Source organism: Corythoichthys intestinalis, chromosome 18 (genome assembly GCF_030265065.1).
Source record: "Corythoichthys intestinalis isolate RoL2023-P3 chromosome 18, ASM3026506v1, whole genome shotgun sequence".
NCBI classification, from domain to species: Eukaryota; Metazoa; Chordata; class Actinopteri; order Syngnathiformes; family Syngnathidae; genus Corythoichthys; species Corythoichthys intestinalis.
Window position 1 is genome coordinate 44,502,528 of NC_080412.1, and position 16,379 is coordinate 44,518,906.

General features: G+C 38.1%; 1 protein-coding gene across 2 annotated transcripts; it reads right to left on the bottom strand.

Moving 5' to 3' along the window:
- Positions 1 to 492: 492 nt before the first annotated feature.
- LOC130906096 (dicarboxylate carrier SLC25A8-like) lies at positions 493 to 9,590 on the bottom strand. Of its 2 annotated transcripts, none has more exons than XM_057820030.1 (7): positions 9,446 to 9,590; positions 6,232 to 6,356; positions 3,733 to 3,940; positions 3,469 to 3,660; positions 3,300 to 3,401; positions 1,187 to 1,367; positions 493 to 1,112 (listed from the first exon to the last, which is right to left on the bottom strand). In XM_057820030.1, the coding sequence occupies exons 2-7, from the start codon at positions 6,346 to 6,348 to the stop codon at positions 1,007 to 1,009; spliced, it is 906 nt and encodes a 301-aa protein (XP_057676013.1). In that variant the 5' UTR covers positions 6,349 to 6,356; positions 9,446 to 9,590; the 3' UTR covers positions 493 to 1,006. The 2 variants fall into 2 exon arrangements, with proteins under 2 accessions (XP_057676013.1, XP_057676012.1); XM_057820029.1 differs by having other exon boundaries at positions 494 to 1,112; positions 3,469 to 3,666.
- Between the last annotated feature and the right edge of the window lie 6,789 nt (positions 9,591 to 16,379).

Genomic DNA, 16,379 nt, shown 5'->3' on the forward strand with positions numbered 1-16,379 from the left:
TATACAAATCAACAATCCTTGCTCGCAGGTCTTCAGACAGCTCTTTTGTCCGAGCCATGATGCACATCAGACAATTCTATTCATCAAGACATTGCTTACCAGGTGTGTGTTTTATAGTGGGCAGGGCAGCTTTAAACCACTCATCAGTGATTGGGAACACACCTGACTTAAAATTTTTGGTAAAAATTGGTTTCAATTGCTCTTTAAGTCTCCTTAGGCAGAGGGCTCACTTACTTATTTTGCCCTCTTCTGTCATTGTGTGCATGCTATCCTTAGTAAAATATGAAAATCTATAAATGTTTGGGTGGTTTTAGTTAAAGCAGACGCTGTATTTTCATCTGTGTGATTTTGACAAAGATCAGATCATATTTGATGGGGGTTTTATGCAGAAATGTGAGAAATTCCAAAAGGTTCAGGTACTTTTTCATACCACTGTATCTGCCTTATAGTGTGGATGTGTTGATTCTAAGTCAAATCAAACATCACATCAACAACAGACATTTTCAAAAATGTCACTTTATTTGTATCGTGTTACTCTTTTAGACCACACTTAAAATTTATCGAACTGCAGCAAATCATTGTTTTAAGTCAACTTCCCATAATAAGTCCAGACCGCATGACTGTAAACTCATCAATTTATTTATTTTTGGTCATATGGCTCAGTCTCCTTTTTGTATATGGTCTGCATAATGATACAGTATAACATGAAAAGCAACACCACAGTTCCTTATTGTAAACATCAACATCCTGCACCCAATTTCGGTCCGCATCTTTCATACCCAAATGTGCGATGGCCTCATGGAATTCCGGAAGGCGTGTTGCAACCATTCCCGTGGCAGGAATTAGAGAAAGAAGTTGGACTTCCTATTGTGGCAAGTCTAACTCTAATCTACCTGAGCTTGGCCCCCAAATTTAAAGTGCTCTTTGGAGCCTCTTGTGTCAACAAACAACCAGTCAACACTGAGCACTGTGTTAAAACGTCAGTCAATGTAGGTTCCTGCCGGCTTCAAAAGGGCGACTCCCAGTATTGTGTCACGCCTCGTTTGATTTGTTCATATGTGACGAACATGACGATGTTCCAGGAACCCAGTCGCAGGAAAGACGGCATAAACCTGACAGAAGAACGATATCACTTGGTTGCCGATTGCCACGTGACGAGAAGAACACGGTACAAGTATGTGTTTACCCTTTATAGAAGGCTGTGGGACCTTCATTCTTCAACATGGTGAGGGCACAGTTGATGGCGCTACTGTAATGGTTGGCGCCTGAATTCATGAAGCGGGTTTTGACCACGTCCACAGGAGACGCCACCACGGTGGTGCAGAAGCCTGCGCCGAAAGCGGCGGTGAAGTGACATGGCAGGTTATCTGTTAAAAATAAGACCAAAAGCACTTTATTCAAAATTAAAGGTGCTATGAAATACTGACTTTAATTTGATAGCAGACCCTACTTTGGACTCAAATCCATTCCAAATTTTTACAGAAAAAGCTTAATGGAATTTAAGGCCTATTTAGTCATTGTTTTTCAGATGCCTTGCCCCCACCCACAAAAAAAATCTGCAAACAGAAGGTGATGCCACAACCCAATGAGCAGTCTGCTAGCATGCTATAAAATACATGCTAAGGTAAGTGACTTTAAAATGCTGGCAAACCCTATTTTGTACTCCATCCAAAAAATGTGACTTAAAAGGCTTAATAATGAAATTTGACCCAAATAAGTCTTCCTTTCTCAGCTGCTTTGTCCCCACCCACAAAATAAAATCTGCAAACAGCGATGCCACACCCAGGAAAAGCTGCAAATTTTTGCAGTCTGGTAGCATGCTATAAAATACTACAGTAAGTGAGTTTAAAATGCTAGCAGACCCTATTTTGTACTCATCCATCCAAAAAAGGCTTAATAATAAAATTTGATCTCAATTAGTATTCGTTGCTCAGCTGCTATGGCCCAGCCCACTAAAAAAATCTGCAAACAGAAGGTGATGCCACACCCAGAATGAGCTCCAGATTTTGGCTGTGTGCTAGCATGCTATAAAATGCTATAGTGAGTGGCTTTCAATGCTAGCAGACCCTATTTTGTACTCATCCATCCAAAAAAGGCTTAATAATGAAATTTGATCCTAATTAGTCTGTTTCTCAACTGCTATGGCCCCGCCCACAAAAAAAAATCTGCAAACAGAAGGTGATGCCACACCCACAAGCAATCTGCTAGCATGCTATAAAATACTAGTAAGTGACTTTGAAATGCTAGCGGAACCTATTTTGCACTCAAATCCATTGGAAAATGTTACAGAAAAGGCTTAATAATGAAATTTGATCCTAATTAGTCTTCGTTTCTCAGCCGCCCACTAAATAAATCTGCAAACAAATGGTGATACCACACCCACAATGAGCTGCAGATTTTTGCAGTCTGCTAGCATGCTATAAAATACTAAAGTAAGTGACTTTAAAATGCTTGCAGACCCTGTTTTGTACTCAAATCCATCCAAAAAAGCGACAGAAAAGGCTTAGTAATGAAATTTGATCCTAATTACTCTTTGTTTCTTGGCTGCCTTGGCCCCGCCCACTAAAAAAATCTGTAAACCGAAGGTGATGCCACACCCACAAGCAATCTGCTAGCATGCTATAAAATACTTTAGTAAGTGACTTTGAAATGCTAGCGGAGCCTATTTTGCACTCAAATCCATTGAAAAATGTTACAGAAAAGGCTTAATAATGAAATTTGATCCTAATTAGTCTTCGTTTCTCAGCCGCCCACTAAAAAAATCTGCAAACCAATGGTGATACCACACCCACAATGAGCTGCAGATTTTTGCAGTCTCCTAGCATGCTATAAAATACTAAAGTAAGTCACTTTAAAATGCTTACAGACCCTGTTTTGTACTCAAATCCATTTAAAAACGCGACAGAAAAGGCTTAGTAATGAAATTTGATCCTAATTACTCCGTTTCTTGGCTGCCTTGGCCCCGCCCACTAGAAAATCTCCAGATTTTTGCCGTCTGCTAGCATGCTATCCATAGGCGCGCTATTCTCTGTGAGCGTTATGTCATTCTGTCAATATTTACTAGCTAGCGCAGTACTGGAAGGCTAGGCATGATCATCAGTTCTGCTTGTGATGTCATAACCAGAATTGCTGACAATAGTGGGTGTTCCCTGATACATCGTTATAGATGGAATAACTATAAAATGGTTAAAAATAAATAAATAAATAAAACTGCCAGATTTGAGTGCCAAATTTAATCTAATGATCACTGGCTGCCCTTCCAGTTCAAATGGATCAGACGTCTACCGCTGTCAACTCACCTGTCATTAAGTTATATTTCAAGATGACCTCCTTAATGATGTCATAGGTCACCAACTCTGCACAGTTGACAATGGCGTTCCGGGTAATGTTGGGCATGCACCCTGTATAAAGTGCAAAGTGTAGTTACATAAAAGCTGTGTTGATAGTTTCAACAGTCCATTTAAATACCTTTCCAAAGCCCTCGTACGCCCTCGTCCCTCGCGATTGTCTTATAAGCATCTAGAGTCCCGTTGTATCTCCTCCCACCATCGGGCAGACGTGCCTGGGCTTGAAAGCGCACCTTCACCACGTCGGTCGGTTGGGCGAAGGTCACAGCCATGGCACCGGTGGTGCATCCTGCCATGAGTCTTGTGACAATTCCTGAACCTTTCCAATACGTACGGGGGTCACATCAGGGCGCTTTTATCAAATGTCAAAAACGGGGGAACTCACTTTCAGTGCCTCTAGTGTAGAATTGCTTCATAGAGTCGTAAAGACCGATTCGTACGGAGGCAAAGCTCATCTGCCTCTGCAGTCCTGCGACCAGTCCATTGTAAAGACTCATAGGGCCCTCCGTGCGCACCATAGTGCTGATGGTGCCAAACACCCCTCGGTATCGTCTCGAGTTGGTACCCTCGACCTTCTGAATTTCGCCTTGAACCTGAAGATGACAGCGAGACAGACATATTGCACACGGAACATTTTTAGCGGGGCAGCACGTGAGCTTGTCTCTCCATCTCGCACATCTGTCTCACAGTTCTGTGGATTGGGTTTCAAATTTCGTCAGTGTGAAGTTTGGATGGTCTCGACAGGCTTGCGCAATTTCACATTAAAGATGCCAGAATGATCATGATTTTTTTAACTTAAAAAAAATTAAGTTTGCAGTCCTAATTAAAATTTTTCGGCAACCCTTTACTTGACATCCGTGAAGTTGACCACCCATCAGATGCAAATTTATAGAAAAATTGTCATTCGTTTGTGCGGCTATCGTTTTTGAGATATTAACAATTTTTTCATCGGTCAATCTGAGGTCAAACAGCCCCTCATTTTGATTCAAAATGTAGTTAGCATGAATCATAGCAGTGTTTGTTTGTGTCACTCATGTGAGGTCCTGTGCTGACACCCCCAAAACACACAAGCTTAGTCACCAGTGTGCTAGCTCCAGACTTGCCATTTTTTAAACACATGTCAGGTGCTGCTTGGTAAGTTTTGTTTTCTTATCTTGGCTCATAGACTTGATAATGATATTGATGGGACACATTCCCCAGAAACTGCGCCACGCCTTCAAGTAGGGGGCCGTCCCACACTACGCTTCAGTCGGTCCAAGTCGATCGCAGTTATTCTCAAACACATGCAGCGATCCAACGCCGGATTTAGGTTGAAAAAGTACAATAGCTGTACCGCATACAAACGGGAAGAATTGTCTCAGGAGTGATTTGTTCGAGGATTCAGGGTAATTTATAATAAACAAGGTATTTTTGGTACCATGCATGCATTTTGAAATGTTGTGGGAAAAAAAATCAATGGGAGAAATTAACCGCTACAGCATTGGCGTCATAATTCACAATATTTTCGCAAAATAAATCCTAACTGGAAATGGATTGTCCCATAGGATTTTTTTTTTTTGCCTTTTGGCAAAATGGATTTTGCCATGTGGCATTTTTTGCCATTTGGAATTTTTTTTTGACATGTCGCAAAATGGATTTTGACATGTGGCATTTTTTACCATGTGGCAAAATGGATTTTGCCATGAGGCATTTATTTTTTGCTACGTGGCAAAATGGATTTTGCCATGAGGCTTTTTTTTTTTTTTGCCATGTGGCATAATTGATTTTCCCATGTGGCTTTTTTTTTTTTTTGCCATGTCGTAAAATGGATTTTGACATCTGGCTTTTTTTTTTTTTTTTTTGGTATGTGGCAAAACAGATTTTGCCATCTGGCATTTTATGGGCGGGTAAATGGCATTTTGAGGGGTATATGGCAGTTTTGCAGGCCATGCATGTCAAAATGATCCATTCATGGTCCAAAATCACAGCCACACATGTTTTTCTGCCATTTAAAATCAATGGAAAATTTGGACATGCATGGCCTGCAAAACTGCCATATACCCCCAAAAATGCCACAAACCAAAATCCATTTTTCCACATGGCAAAAAAATGCCACATGGCAAAATTAATTTTGCGACATGTCAAAAAAAAAAAAAGCCAAATGGCAAAATCCATTTTGCCACATGGCAAAATAAATAAATAACACATGGCAAACTCCATTTTGCCACATGGCAAATACCACTTTTGGTTCTTGCTGTCTCTCAGTTGTTAGGACAACCTTGTGTTTTTCTGATTTAGTTCTGATGTTAAAATATCATCCTTTCTAGTTAATCTGATGTTACTGCATGGTAAATTTTACTTGCACAAGGAGAGAGTTTCAAAGTCCACACAAAAATTCGTATATAGATACACTTAGGCATACGAAGAACAAGAAAAGTATCTGTACAACACAATATCTTAGGGATTTGTCTTTGATTGACTCTTAGTGTTGTGTAAATGTATTTTTTGTTTGTTCTTGTTTCATAAATATGACAACTGAAGTACCTTATATTTGAAAAAAATCTGACACGAGTAGTACAGTATGTACAATGTGCCTCCTTTATTTTATTTTTTTTTCAAAATAATTATCAAGGCGGCACGGTGGGATACTAACATGTTTGGAACTTTTGCTGAAAAAAAAAATCCCTTAATTAACACACCCAAAAAATAGCAACAAAAAAAACTTTTTTTTGTTTGGAGGGTATCGAATCAGATTCTCAAAATCATTTGATGATGGGGACATCCCTTGTCAACAATCAAAATAACTGACTTACTTCTCATTACCAAAATATAGATTTTAGCGTATTTGAATAATATGGTTTGTCCCTCAGTCCAAGTTCTTATCATTTCTCACACATCATCCCACCTGTAGTCGGACTTTTGCCGTGTCCAACGGGAAGGTGACCAGGTCGGCAACGCAAGCCGCAGCGCCAGCGCCGAAGAACTTGACAGTTGCCGAGGGGGCCGCCTCTCTGACACCCATTTTTCCACCTGTGTCACGGAAAAATATGTTCTTTAATGTGACCTGAACATTCCTTCGAATGAACGCGGACATCAAGTTACGCAACATGTGACAATTACAGATAATCATGTCCTGTATTTTCATGATTTGGCCACCAGTTTCATCTTTGTTCTAGCAAAATGGCAATTTCATATTCTGATAGTCGATTAATCACTGATTAGTTTTGTAATGAGTCGACTCGTTTGTTCATATACAAACAGTAGTGGGTAGAGTAGCCAAAAACTGTACTCAAGTAAGAGTAGCGTTACTTCAAAATAATTAGGGCTGTCAAACGATTAAAATTTTTAATCGAGTTAATTACAGCTTAAAAATTAATTAATCGCAATTAATCGCTATTCAAACCATCTATAAAATATGCCATATTTTTCTGTAAATTATTGTTGGAATGGAAAGATAAGACACAAGATGGATACAAACATTCAACATACGCTACATAAGGACTGTATTTGTATATTATAACAATAAATCAACAAGATGGCAATAACATTATTAACATTCTGTTAAAGCGATCCATGGATAGAAAGACTTGTAGTTCTTAAAAGATAAATGTTAGTACAAGTTATAAAAATTTTATATTAAAACCCCTCTTAATGTTTTCGTTTTAATAAAATTTGTAAAATTTTCAATGAAAAAAATAAACTAGTAGCCCGCCATTGTTGATGTCAATAATTACTTACACAATGCTCATGGGTCCTGAAGCCTATAAAATCAGTCGCACCCAAGCATCAGCAGAGGGCGGCAAAACTCCATAACAACAAGTGAGCATTTCACTGTACTGTCATTTAAATCTGTCTGAGAGGGACATCTGCGTTAATTGCGTCAAATATTTTAACGTGATTAATTTACAAAATTAATTAACGCCCGTTAACGCGATAATTTTGACAGCCCTAAAAATAATATTACTCAAGTAAAAGTAGTCATCCAAAAAAAAAAGTATTCAAGTACTATTAAAAAAGTATTTCGTGAAAAGATTACTCAAGTAATGAGTAACATTGTGAGTAACTGCTGACAATGTTGTTGTTTTTTTAAATGGTATTTTTCTCAGCACAGTTATCCTTGTGAACTGTTCTGAATCATCATACTGTGAAGAATACTATAACCTAATACATATCCACATTAAGCCGTTATATATGACGGAAAACACAGGCAAGGCTTAAAAAGCAGTTCCTGCTCTTGCACCCCTCTTTAAAATAAACTGCTGTATTTTAAGCTGTATTGTGTTTGATAGAACAATATGCTGCCATAGCAGATTCACGGCACATTAAGCTTCCGAACTATTTTTAATATGTACGTTTTACCCTGGAGACCCCCGTTTACGGACGTCGCGCAACCGCTTTTATTTCAACCAAGCCATATAAAGAAGGTAAGTAGGGTTGTTCTGATCATGTTTTTTTGCTCCCAATCCGATCCCGATCGTTTTAGTTTGAGTATCTGCCGATCCTGATATTTCCCGATCCGATTGTTTGTTTTTTTTTGCTCCCGATTCAATTCCAATCATTCCCGATAATTTTTCCCGATCATATACATTTTGGCAATGCATTAAGAAAAAAAATGAATAAAACTCGGACGAATATATACAATAATATATATATGTATTTGTTTATTATGACAATAAATCCTCAAGATGGCATTTACATTATTAACATTCTTTCTGTGAGAGGGATCCACGGATAGAAAGACTTGTGACTTTGTATATTGTGACTAAATATGGCCATCTAGTGTATTTGTTGAGCTTTCAGTAAATGATACTGCAGCCATTCAACCCAAATGCATGATGGGAAGTGGACCCATGACTGCGTAGTGCTACCAATTCATATAGCTTCTCTGCGTTGGGACATAACATAGGGGGTTAACAAAAAGATCAATTGCTATCTTGCTTCCCCACATTGCTTCCCATGATATTTCTAATCATAGGGAGAGGGATTGTAAGGCTTTAGACAATTAAAAAAAGGCTCCAAAGGCTGCCAAAATTCACTTTACTCATTTTACGCTGCCTTTTATCTCTCTATATAGGTAAGACGGTGCCATTACAGATTGAGCGCGACAATGCGAGAGTGGGTCGTGCAACGCATGCATTAATTGCGTTAAATATTTAACGTGATACATTTTTTAAAAAGTAATTACCGCCGTTATTGGTACCTTAAGCCTAAACTAAAGACTCTGGCTGAGTGTAGCATTATGTCTGTAACGGTAAATACATTTAGAAAACGATTTAACTAAAAAATATATATATTAAAAAAAGGCATGGCCGATATTTTTTTGCCGTTTCCGATACTTTGAAAATGACGTGATCGGACCCGATCAGGACATCTCTAAAGGTAAATAATTATATTTACTATTCGGAATGTCTGTCATTTTTAGCTTACAATCATAATTGATGTCTAATATTTTGTTTAAAAAAAAAAAAAAAAAAAAGACTTTAAAAGATTATTCACTCACATATTTTAGCCTAAACCCACAGCCACAGCTCAAAATTATTACCAACAGAAATAAAATAATTGAATTATTTTTCATAAAAAGCTCATGTGTATGATTTACACAGTCTTTCTCATAAAAAAATAAATTAACTATAAACCATGCCTGTACTTGATGAATTTTCACGGGGTGGCTGTCCCCATTAACAGCGAAAAATGAGGGATAACTGTATTCATAAATATCTCATTTGTTTTATGCCAAATATTAAAAAAACATAAAAAGGGAATTTTTATATGTATAATAAATTCAAAAAAATACAATGAAAAAATAAATCAAAACCTTTACTATAAGTGGTTAAAAAATGGATTTGGATTTTCAGCTAAACCATGTCTCTAAAGGATTCATCAACTATTAAGAAAAATTTCGATTAATTTGATCATCGATTACTTGTTGAGTCATCATGGCAGCCCTACTATCAATATGCGGATTGAGATATAACAATGATTAAAATCCATTCGAATAAAATCAACTCTTGTAGACATTTCCTTTCTCTGCAGCATTTAAACTTGTCAAAGTATTTACCATTTGAAGTACCATTCATTTTTCTCATCCGTACGAATTGCATTGTTATGTCATAGATTACCTTAGTTGTATTCCCAAGAATCAGCAAAGTGAATCAAGAATCCCGATCCCTCCGCTCTCCTCATCTCTGGTCTCTACTATTTGTCTCAGCGCCAAGCTGCTGACTTTATGTACACTTCTTGCACATGACCCCTAGGCTGCGTGACAACTTGTACCCACCTGCTATTGGAGTTGCATGTTTACCAGAGTGCATGGGCGCGAGGCGAGACACAGGCGGGACCAGACACCCGAGCTCTTGTTGATCGTCACCGGCTGCCACTTTCCAAATGTTTCATTGTCACACTTGTTGTTGGAGCTATTACGTAACCCGGACATGTATTCGGATACTCAAGGTATATACTTTAGAGGGTTTCCGGAACATGCAGTTCTTTGTCAAGTTATAACCAAACAGAGTGGATACCCTATAGAAATTCCTGGAGAGTTTTTGTTGGATATACGTGCTAGTGACAGGCAGGGTCATTTACTCAGTGGCTCCCATTCGTCTAATGATTCCTGCCAGCCATTCCAGTTCAAATGGATTGGATGTCTATCATTGTCAACGGGTGTTTCAATTTGTGTTGTGGAATTTAGTGAAAAAAAAAAAAAACTCTTTGAATGGCATTGAGACAAGATTGAGACAAGTATTTTGGCTTATCAGCTCCAAATATAAATCACATTACATTTTTCATGTTTTATGGCTTAAAGTGTGTATGACACCAAAAAGCGTGTTTATTTCATATTTCACACGGTGTTTTATCATAAGCGGATTTTAAGGGGGGGCCAGGCCCCCCCGGTGGCCGAAAAGTGTCATTGCATGAAATTGACGGTCCTATATATATATATATATATATATATATATATATATATATATATATATATATATATATATATATATATATATATATATATATATATTAGGGCTGTCAAAATTATCGCGTTAACGGGCTTTTTTTTTTTTTTTATTAATCACGTTAAAATATTTGACGCAATTAATGTATGCAGTGAATGACCCGCTGGCATATTGCCTCAAACATTACAATGAGGCCGTTTATGGACATTAAGAGTGAAGAGAATGCCACCGGCCGCTTGGGGGCAGCGCCGTTCCATACTCATGTTATGTCTCCTAAACGTGGGAGAATTAGTAGTTGTGAGACGTTTATGCTGTATTCACAATGCAATGCAAATTGCTATTTGTGCTCCACACATATTTCGGTAAGTTTTCTTTCTTTTAGTGGCAATTATGTGTCTCTTGTTTTATTTTGGGTAAGATATGTACAGATACAGTGGGGAGAACAAGTATTTGATACATTGCCAATGGGAAAACCCATTATATGTTATGTATATGTTATACATTAAAGGCGAGTGGGCACAGGCGCTCTTTGGACCGCGCCGTTTATTGGCATAAGCTTCTCCTTCACAACAAACATAAGTATTGTTTAGTGAAAGCACAAAAAAAATAATATTCCTATCTCTCAAAAAAAAAAAAAAAAAAATGTTCTCAAAAAGAAAAGCACTTCAGTCTATAGTAATGAGGCCCTATTCTGACACACAGTTAAACAACAATGCAAAATGAACTGGCATTCCATATCAATTTAGCTATGCAAAATACACGTAAAACTTTTCACTCTATTTTTATTGTTATTTTTATTCTTCTTATTATTATACTAACTCTACTTTTGATTGAAAATTTTACAAATTTTATTAAAACGAAAACATGAAGAGGGGTTTTAATATAAAATTACTATAACTTGTAACTATAACATTTATCGTTTAAGAACTACAAGTCTTTCTATCCGTGGATCACTATAACAGAAACAATGTTAATAATGCCATTCGTGGATTTATTGTTACAATAAACAAATACAGTACTGATGTACAGTATGTTGTATGTATATATCCGTCGTGTGTCTTATCTTTCCATTCCAATAATAACTTACACAAAAATATGGCATATTTTAGGATGGTTTGAATTGCAATTAATTGCGATTAATTACGATTAATGAATTTTTAAGCTGTAATTAAAGCGATTAAAATTTTTAACCGTTGACAGCCCTAATATATATATATATATATATATATATATATATGTATATATACATACATAGAAGAAATACAGCAAGCTGTCCACAGCTGAGGCACTGGAGACTGCTAAGCAAAGGCTCACAGCCCTAGCTAGCCGCCTAAAGAGATATACAGGAGAAGTAGAGGCCAGGAGAATAAACACTATGTTCTCCAATAATCCAGCTAAGGTCTACTCTCAGTGGCAAGGTACCAAGACCACAGCAGACCCACCCAGGGCTGAGACTGAACAATACTGGAAGAGTATCTGGGGAAAAAGAGGCGTCTCACAACACCCAGAACACCCAATGGCTGGCAGACCCTAGTCAGAACATCGCAACATGCCAGAACAAGACCCAGTACTCATCACAACAGCAGACATCCAGACAAGACTGTCCAAGATGAAGAACTGGACAGCTCCAGGGCCCGACAAGATTCATGCCTACTGGCTTAAGAATCTAACTGCACTCCATGAACGCCTAGCAGCACAAATGAACCAGCTGCTGAGGTCGGGGACCCACCCAGAGTGTCTAACCCAAGGTCGGACAGTCCTCATCATGAAGGACCCCCAGAAGGGGACAGTACCATCCAACTACCGGCCTATCACCTGCCTCAGCACCACATGGAAGCTCCTATCAGGCATCATAGTGGCTAAAATGAGCAGGCACATGGAGCAATACATGCACAGGGCACAGAAAGGGATTGGCAATAACACCAGGGGAGACATGCACCAACTACTGGTGGACAGGGCAGTCGCCAGGGACTGCAAAGCTAGGAGCACCAACCTGTGCACTTCCTGGATTGACTACAAGAAAGCCTATGACTCAATGTCACACATGGATACTGGGATGCTTGAAGCTGTATAACATCAACAGGACACTAAGGACCTTCCTCCAGAACTCGATGGGGCTGTGGAAGACAACTCTTGAAGCCAACTCGAAGCCAGTTGCACATGTGAGCATCAAATGCGGTATCTACCAAGGAGATGCTCTGTCACCCCTGCTGTTCTGCATAGGCCTAAACCCCCTCAGCCAGATCATCACCAAGAGTGCAAAAAGTGCATCACCACAGGTGCAAAAAATTACTTAAGTACAAGTATCTAAGAAAAAATTTACTCAAGTAAAAATACAAAAGTACTTGCTTTAAAATGTACTTTGCAAGTATTTTCTCCCGATGCAAAAGTGTAATATACTGTATTGGCCCGAATATAAGACGGCCCTGATTATAAGATGACCCCCTCTTTTTCAAGACTGAAGTTTGAAAAAAGACTTTTTGCACACCAAATTAATTTTTATACAGAAAATAATTACAGTACATCTGAAACAAATGATTATAACAATATATTTGAGAGAAAAAGCATGTCATTTTGCCTCATTCAGATCTTAATATCTGAACATTTAAATATGTAAACTAAACTGCAATCACATTCGTAAATGAATGGCTTCTGGTTTTTGAAATGTAAGTACCGTAAACCACAAAATTGCAATAACAGTTTATGTTGCGTTGCCCTTTTTTTGTCGCATCAATTCGACAACCTTTTTTTTTTTTTTTTTTTTTTTTTAGCTGTTCCAGAAAACATGCACAACATGCACATTTGACCCAATCAGAGCTAACTATCTCTGCTGATCACATGTCAGTATGTCAGCCAATTGAATGGGATAAATGAGTCCAGGCGTTTTGCTTTGCTGCGTGCATTCGCACATTGACGTGACTCATCATCATCAGACTCTGATAACTGCAGCAGCTGGGGAAACCTCCATGCCGTCCGTGGAATAAAATAATAAGTATTGGTGGAAACGGATTACACTACACAGGCACTTTATTATGCTTGTTGTTAACACTTGTGTATGTAAATCTGGTAGATTGTTTTCTTCTTGGAGATCAAATACATGTGTGGCAGCTTAGCATTTATTTATTTTTTTTCACATTGCGTTTTAGCAGTTGCCGTCATATTTTCGGAATCAAAGCACCGCGTACCGGAACTGCGTTCTGGCCCTGAATCTTATGACGGAACTGCGTTCCTGACCATTCTGGCCCACTTTCACCCCTGTTTAAACTTGAGAGTAGCTGAGCTCTGTCATGACAGAACATCGCTTCAATGATATCTGGCGTCATCTAGCGTCGTGAATGGGTATAATGTCTAGACCGCGAATATAAGACGACGCCCACTTTTTCAGTCTTATTTCAATGGGGAAAAAAACAGTCTTATATTCGGGCCAATACGGTACATTTTTCTGAAAACGTTACTCAAGTAAATGTAACGGAGTACATCGAATGTGTTACTACCCACCTCTGCTTATGACAGGATTTGGACAATTTTTAAGTCAATGTTCCTAAACGATAAATCGACTCTTTGAAATAGTGTCGATTAATTGATGAGCTTTTTTTTTCTTCTTCAATTTGACAAGGTTAGCACTTGGCAGTTACAAAATATTCCCGTATAAAACTTCCTGTTGCACTTTTTTAGCCAATCTGTACTGGGCACGAGGCTGGCCAGATGTCTGACATCTGCATGCAATCATTCAAGCCTATAGCCAATGCATCGACGCAGGCTGGAAACGCCTCAAAACAAGGAATGTATTTGCGAGGGGAGACACTTTATTGCAGGGTGCATGCCTGTATACATGTGACTTTCCATGCCTTCTTTAGACCAAAGGCTCAACACACTTACATCACCACTCATGAGGAAGGCTCATGCAAAACTTTGCCACTACATATTCAACATTATCCCTTCTGTTATCAAGAAAAACGACCACAAGATGATCGATGTCGTCTTGGAGTCAAAGGTGAATGACCCGTTATGATTGTTGATGTCTTGTAAAGTGCAATGAAAAAGCTGGCTAGCTCGGCACTTTTGCCCCAGTTAAGTTATCTAACTTGAACCTCTTCACTTTTGCGGACAGCTGTAAACACTTTCTGGCTGTTCCGGCTTCAACCCGATCGAGGTGACCTGCAAACTGAAACCGAGCGGACCCGCTCGCTGCGCTCTGTTGCACTTTGAATACCACCGAGCGGGCATGAGAGCAGTGAACACAACTTATCAGCGCCAGCCGCGCTATAAATAAAGCACACGGCTATTATTAAAATCAGACGCCACTTAACGTAAATGTTACAGACGCACACAGTATGCTTCATTATGCCCTGAGCCATTCCCTTTGTCTCAAGCCAAATTATTTTATGGCTATGAGGTGGAGAGTTGACCCTTATAAAACTATAACTTGAGCACTTTTCATTGCATGTTATTGTGACGGAACAACTTAAAATTAGGGCTGTCAAACGATTAAAATTTTTAATCGAGTTAATTACAGCTTAAAAATTAATTAATCGCAATTCAAACCATCTCTAAAATATGCCATATTTTTCTGTAAATTATTGTTGGAATGGAAAGATAAGACACAAGATGGATACAAACATTCAACATACGCTACATAAGGACTGTATTTGTATATTATAACAATAAATCAACAAGATGGCAATAACGTTATTAACATTCTGTTAAAGCGATCCATGGAGAGAAAGACTTGTAGTTCTTAAAAGAAAAATGTTAGTACAAGTTATAGAAATGTTATATTAAAACCCCTCTTAATGTTTTCGTTTTAATAACATTTGTAAAATTTTCAATCAAAAAAATAAACTAGTAGCCCCCCATTGTTGATGTCAATAATTACTTACTCAATGCTCATGGGTGCTGAAGCCTATAAAATCAGTCGCACCCAAGCGCCAGCAGAGGGCGGCAAAACTGTGAGCGTTTCACTGTATTGTCATTTAAATCTGTCGGAGCGGGGCATCTGCGTTAATTGCGTCAAATATTTTAATGTGATTAATTTAAAAAATTAACGCCCGGTAACACGATAATTTTGACAGCCCTACTTGTAATATAAGGACGATAAGGAGGGGTAAAAGTGGGCCAGAACGGTCAGGAACGCAGTTCCGGTATAAGATTAAGGGCCAGAATGCTGTTCCGGTACACGGTATTTTGATTCAGAAAATATGACGGCAACTGTCAAAACGCTATGTAAAAAAAAATAAAAATGCTAAGATGCCACACATGCATTTCATCTCCAAGAAAAAAAAACAATCTACCAACATCAGATTTACATACACAAGTGTTAACAACAAGCATGATAAAGTGCTTGTGTAGTATCTTCCGTTTCCAACAATATTTATTATTGATTTTATTCCACGGACGGCATGGAGGTTTCCCCAGCTGCTGCAGTTATCAGAGTCCGACGATGATGAGTCACGTCAATGTGCGAATACACGCAGCAAAGCAAAACGCCTGGACTCATTTATCCGTTCAATTGGCTGTCATACTGACATGTGATCAGCAAATATAGTTAGCGCTGATTGGTTCAAATGTGCAAGTTTTCTGGAACAGCAAAAAAAAAAAAAAAAAAGGTTGTTGAATTGATGAGACAAAAAAAGGGCAACGCAACATTAAATGGATCAAATCTTTAAGAGCAATTAAAGACTTGAAGAGGCCTATTTATCATATTTAGTTTCATTTGCTCTGATGGGGAGGTTCAGAACATCTTAGCTGTCAATGTGCACTTTGGACTTAAATTTATTCATTAATGTTAGGCTACTTATTAATTTCCTTACGATTTAAAAAAGTCTATGTTTGCGCAATCTTCAAAATATTTTCCATTTCACTCTGTATTTGTGCTCATTTTTCTAAATGTATGTTACTTATCTTTGTTATTAAAAAATAAATAAAATAATGTTTACATTAACTTCAATTTTAATATACCTCCTATGTTCTTAAGTAATTAAAATTGAGATTTAGTATGTGAGGAAATGAGGGCAAATAAAAATTAGGAGCTGGAGGTTGGGGTTGTAGCTGTTTTTGTTAACTTTTATTTTGCAAATCATTTAAAAAATGCAATTTTGAATGAAAA

What these genes read in the sequence shown, in the direction of transcription:
- LOC130906096 (XM_057820029.1), bottom strand. Translation starts at nt 6,348, where the DNA reads ATGGGTGTCAGAGAGGCGGCCCCCTCGGCAACTGTCAAGTTCTTCGGC. An exon ending in CGGCAAAAGTCCGACTACAG is followed by an intron (nt 3,941 to 6,231) that starts GTGGGATGATGT and finishes TGTCATCTTCAG; the next exon opens with GTTCAAGGCGAAATTCAGAA. An exon ending in CGTACGAGGGCTTTGGAAAG is followed by an intron (nt 3,402 to 3,468) that starts GTATTTAAATGG and finishes CACTTTATACAG; the next exon opens with GGTGCATGCCCAACATTACC.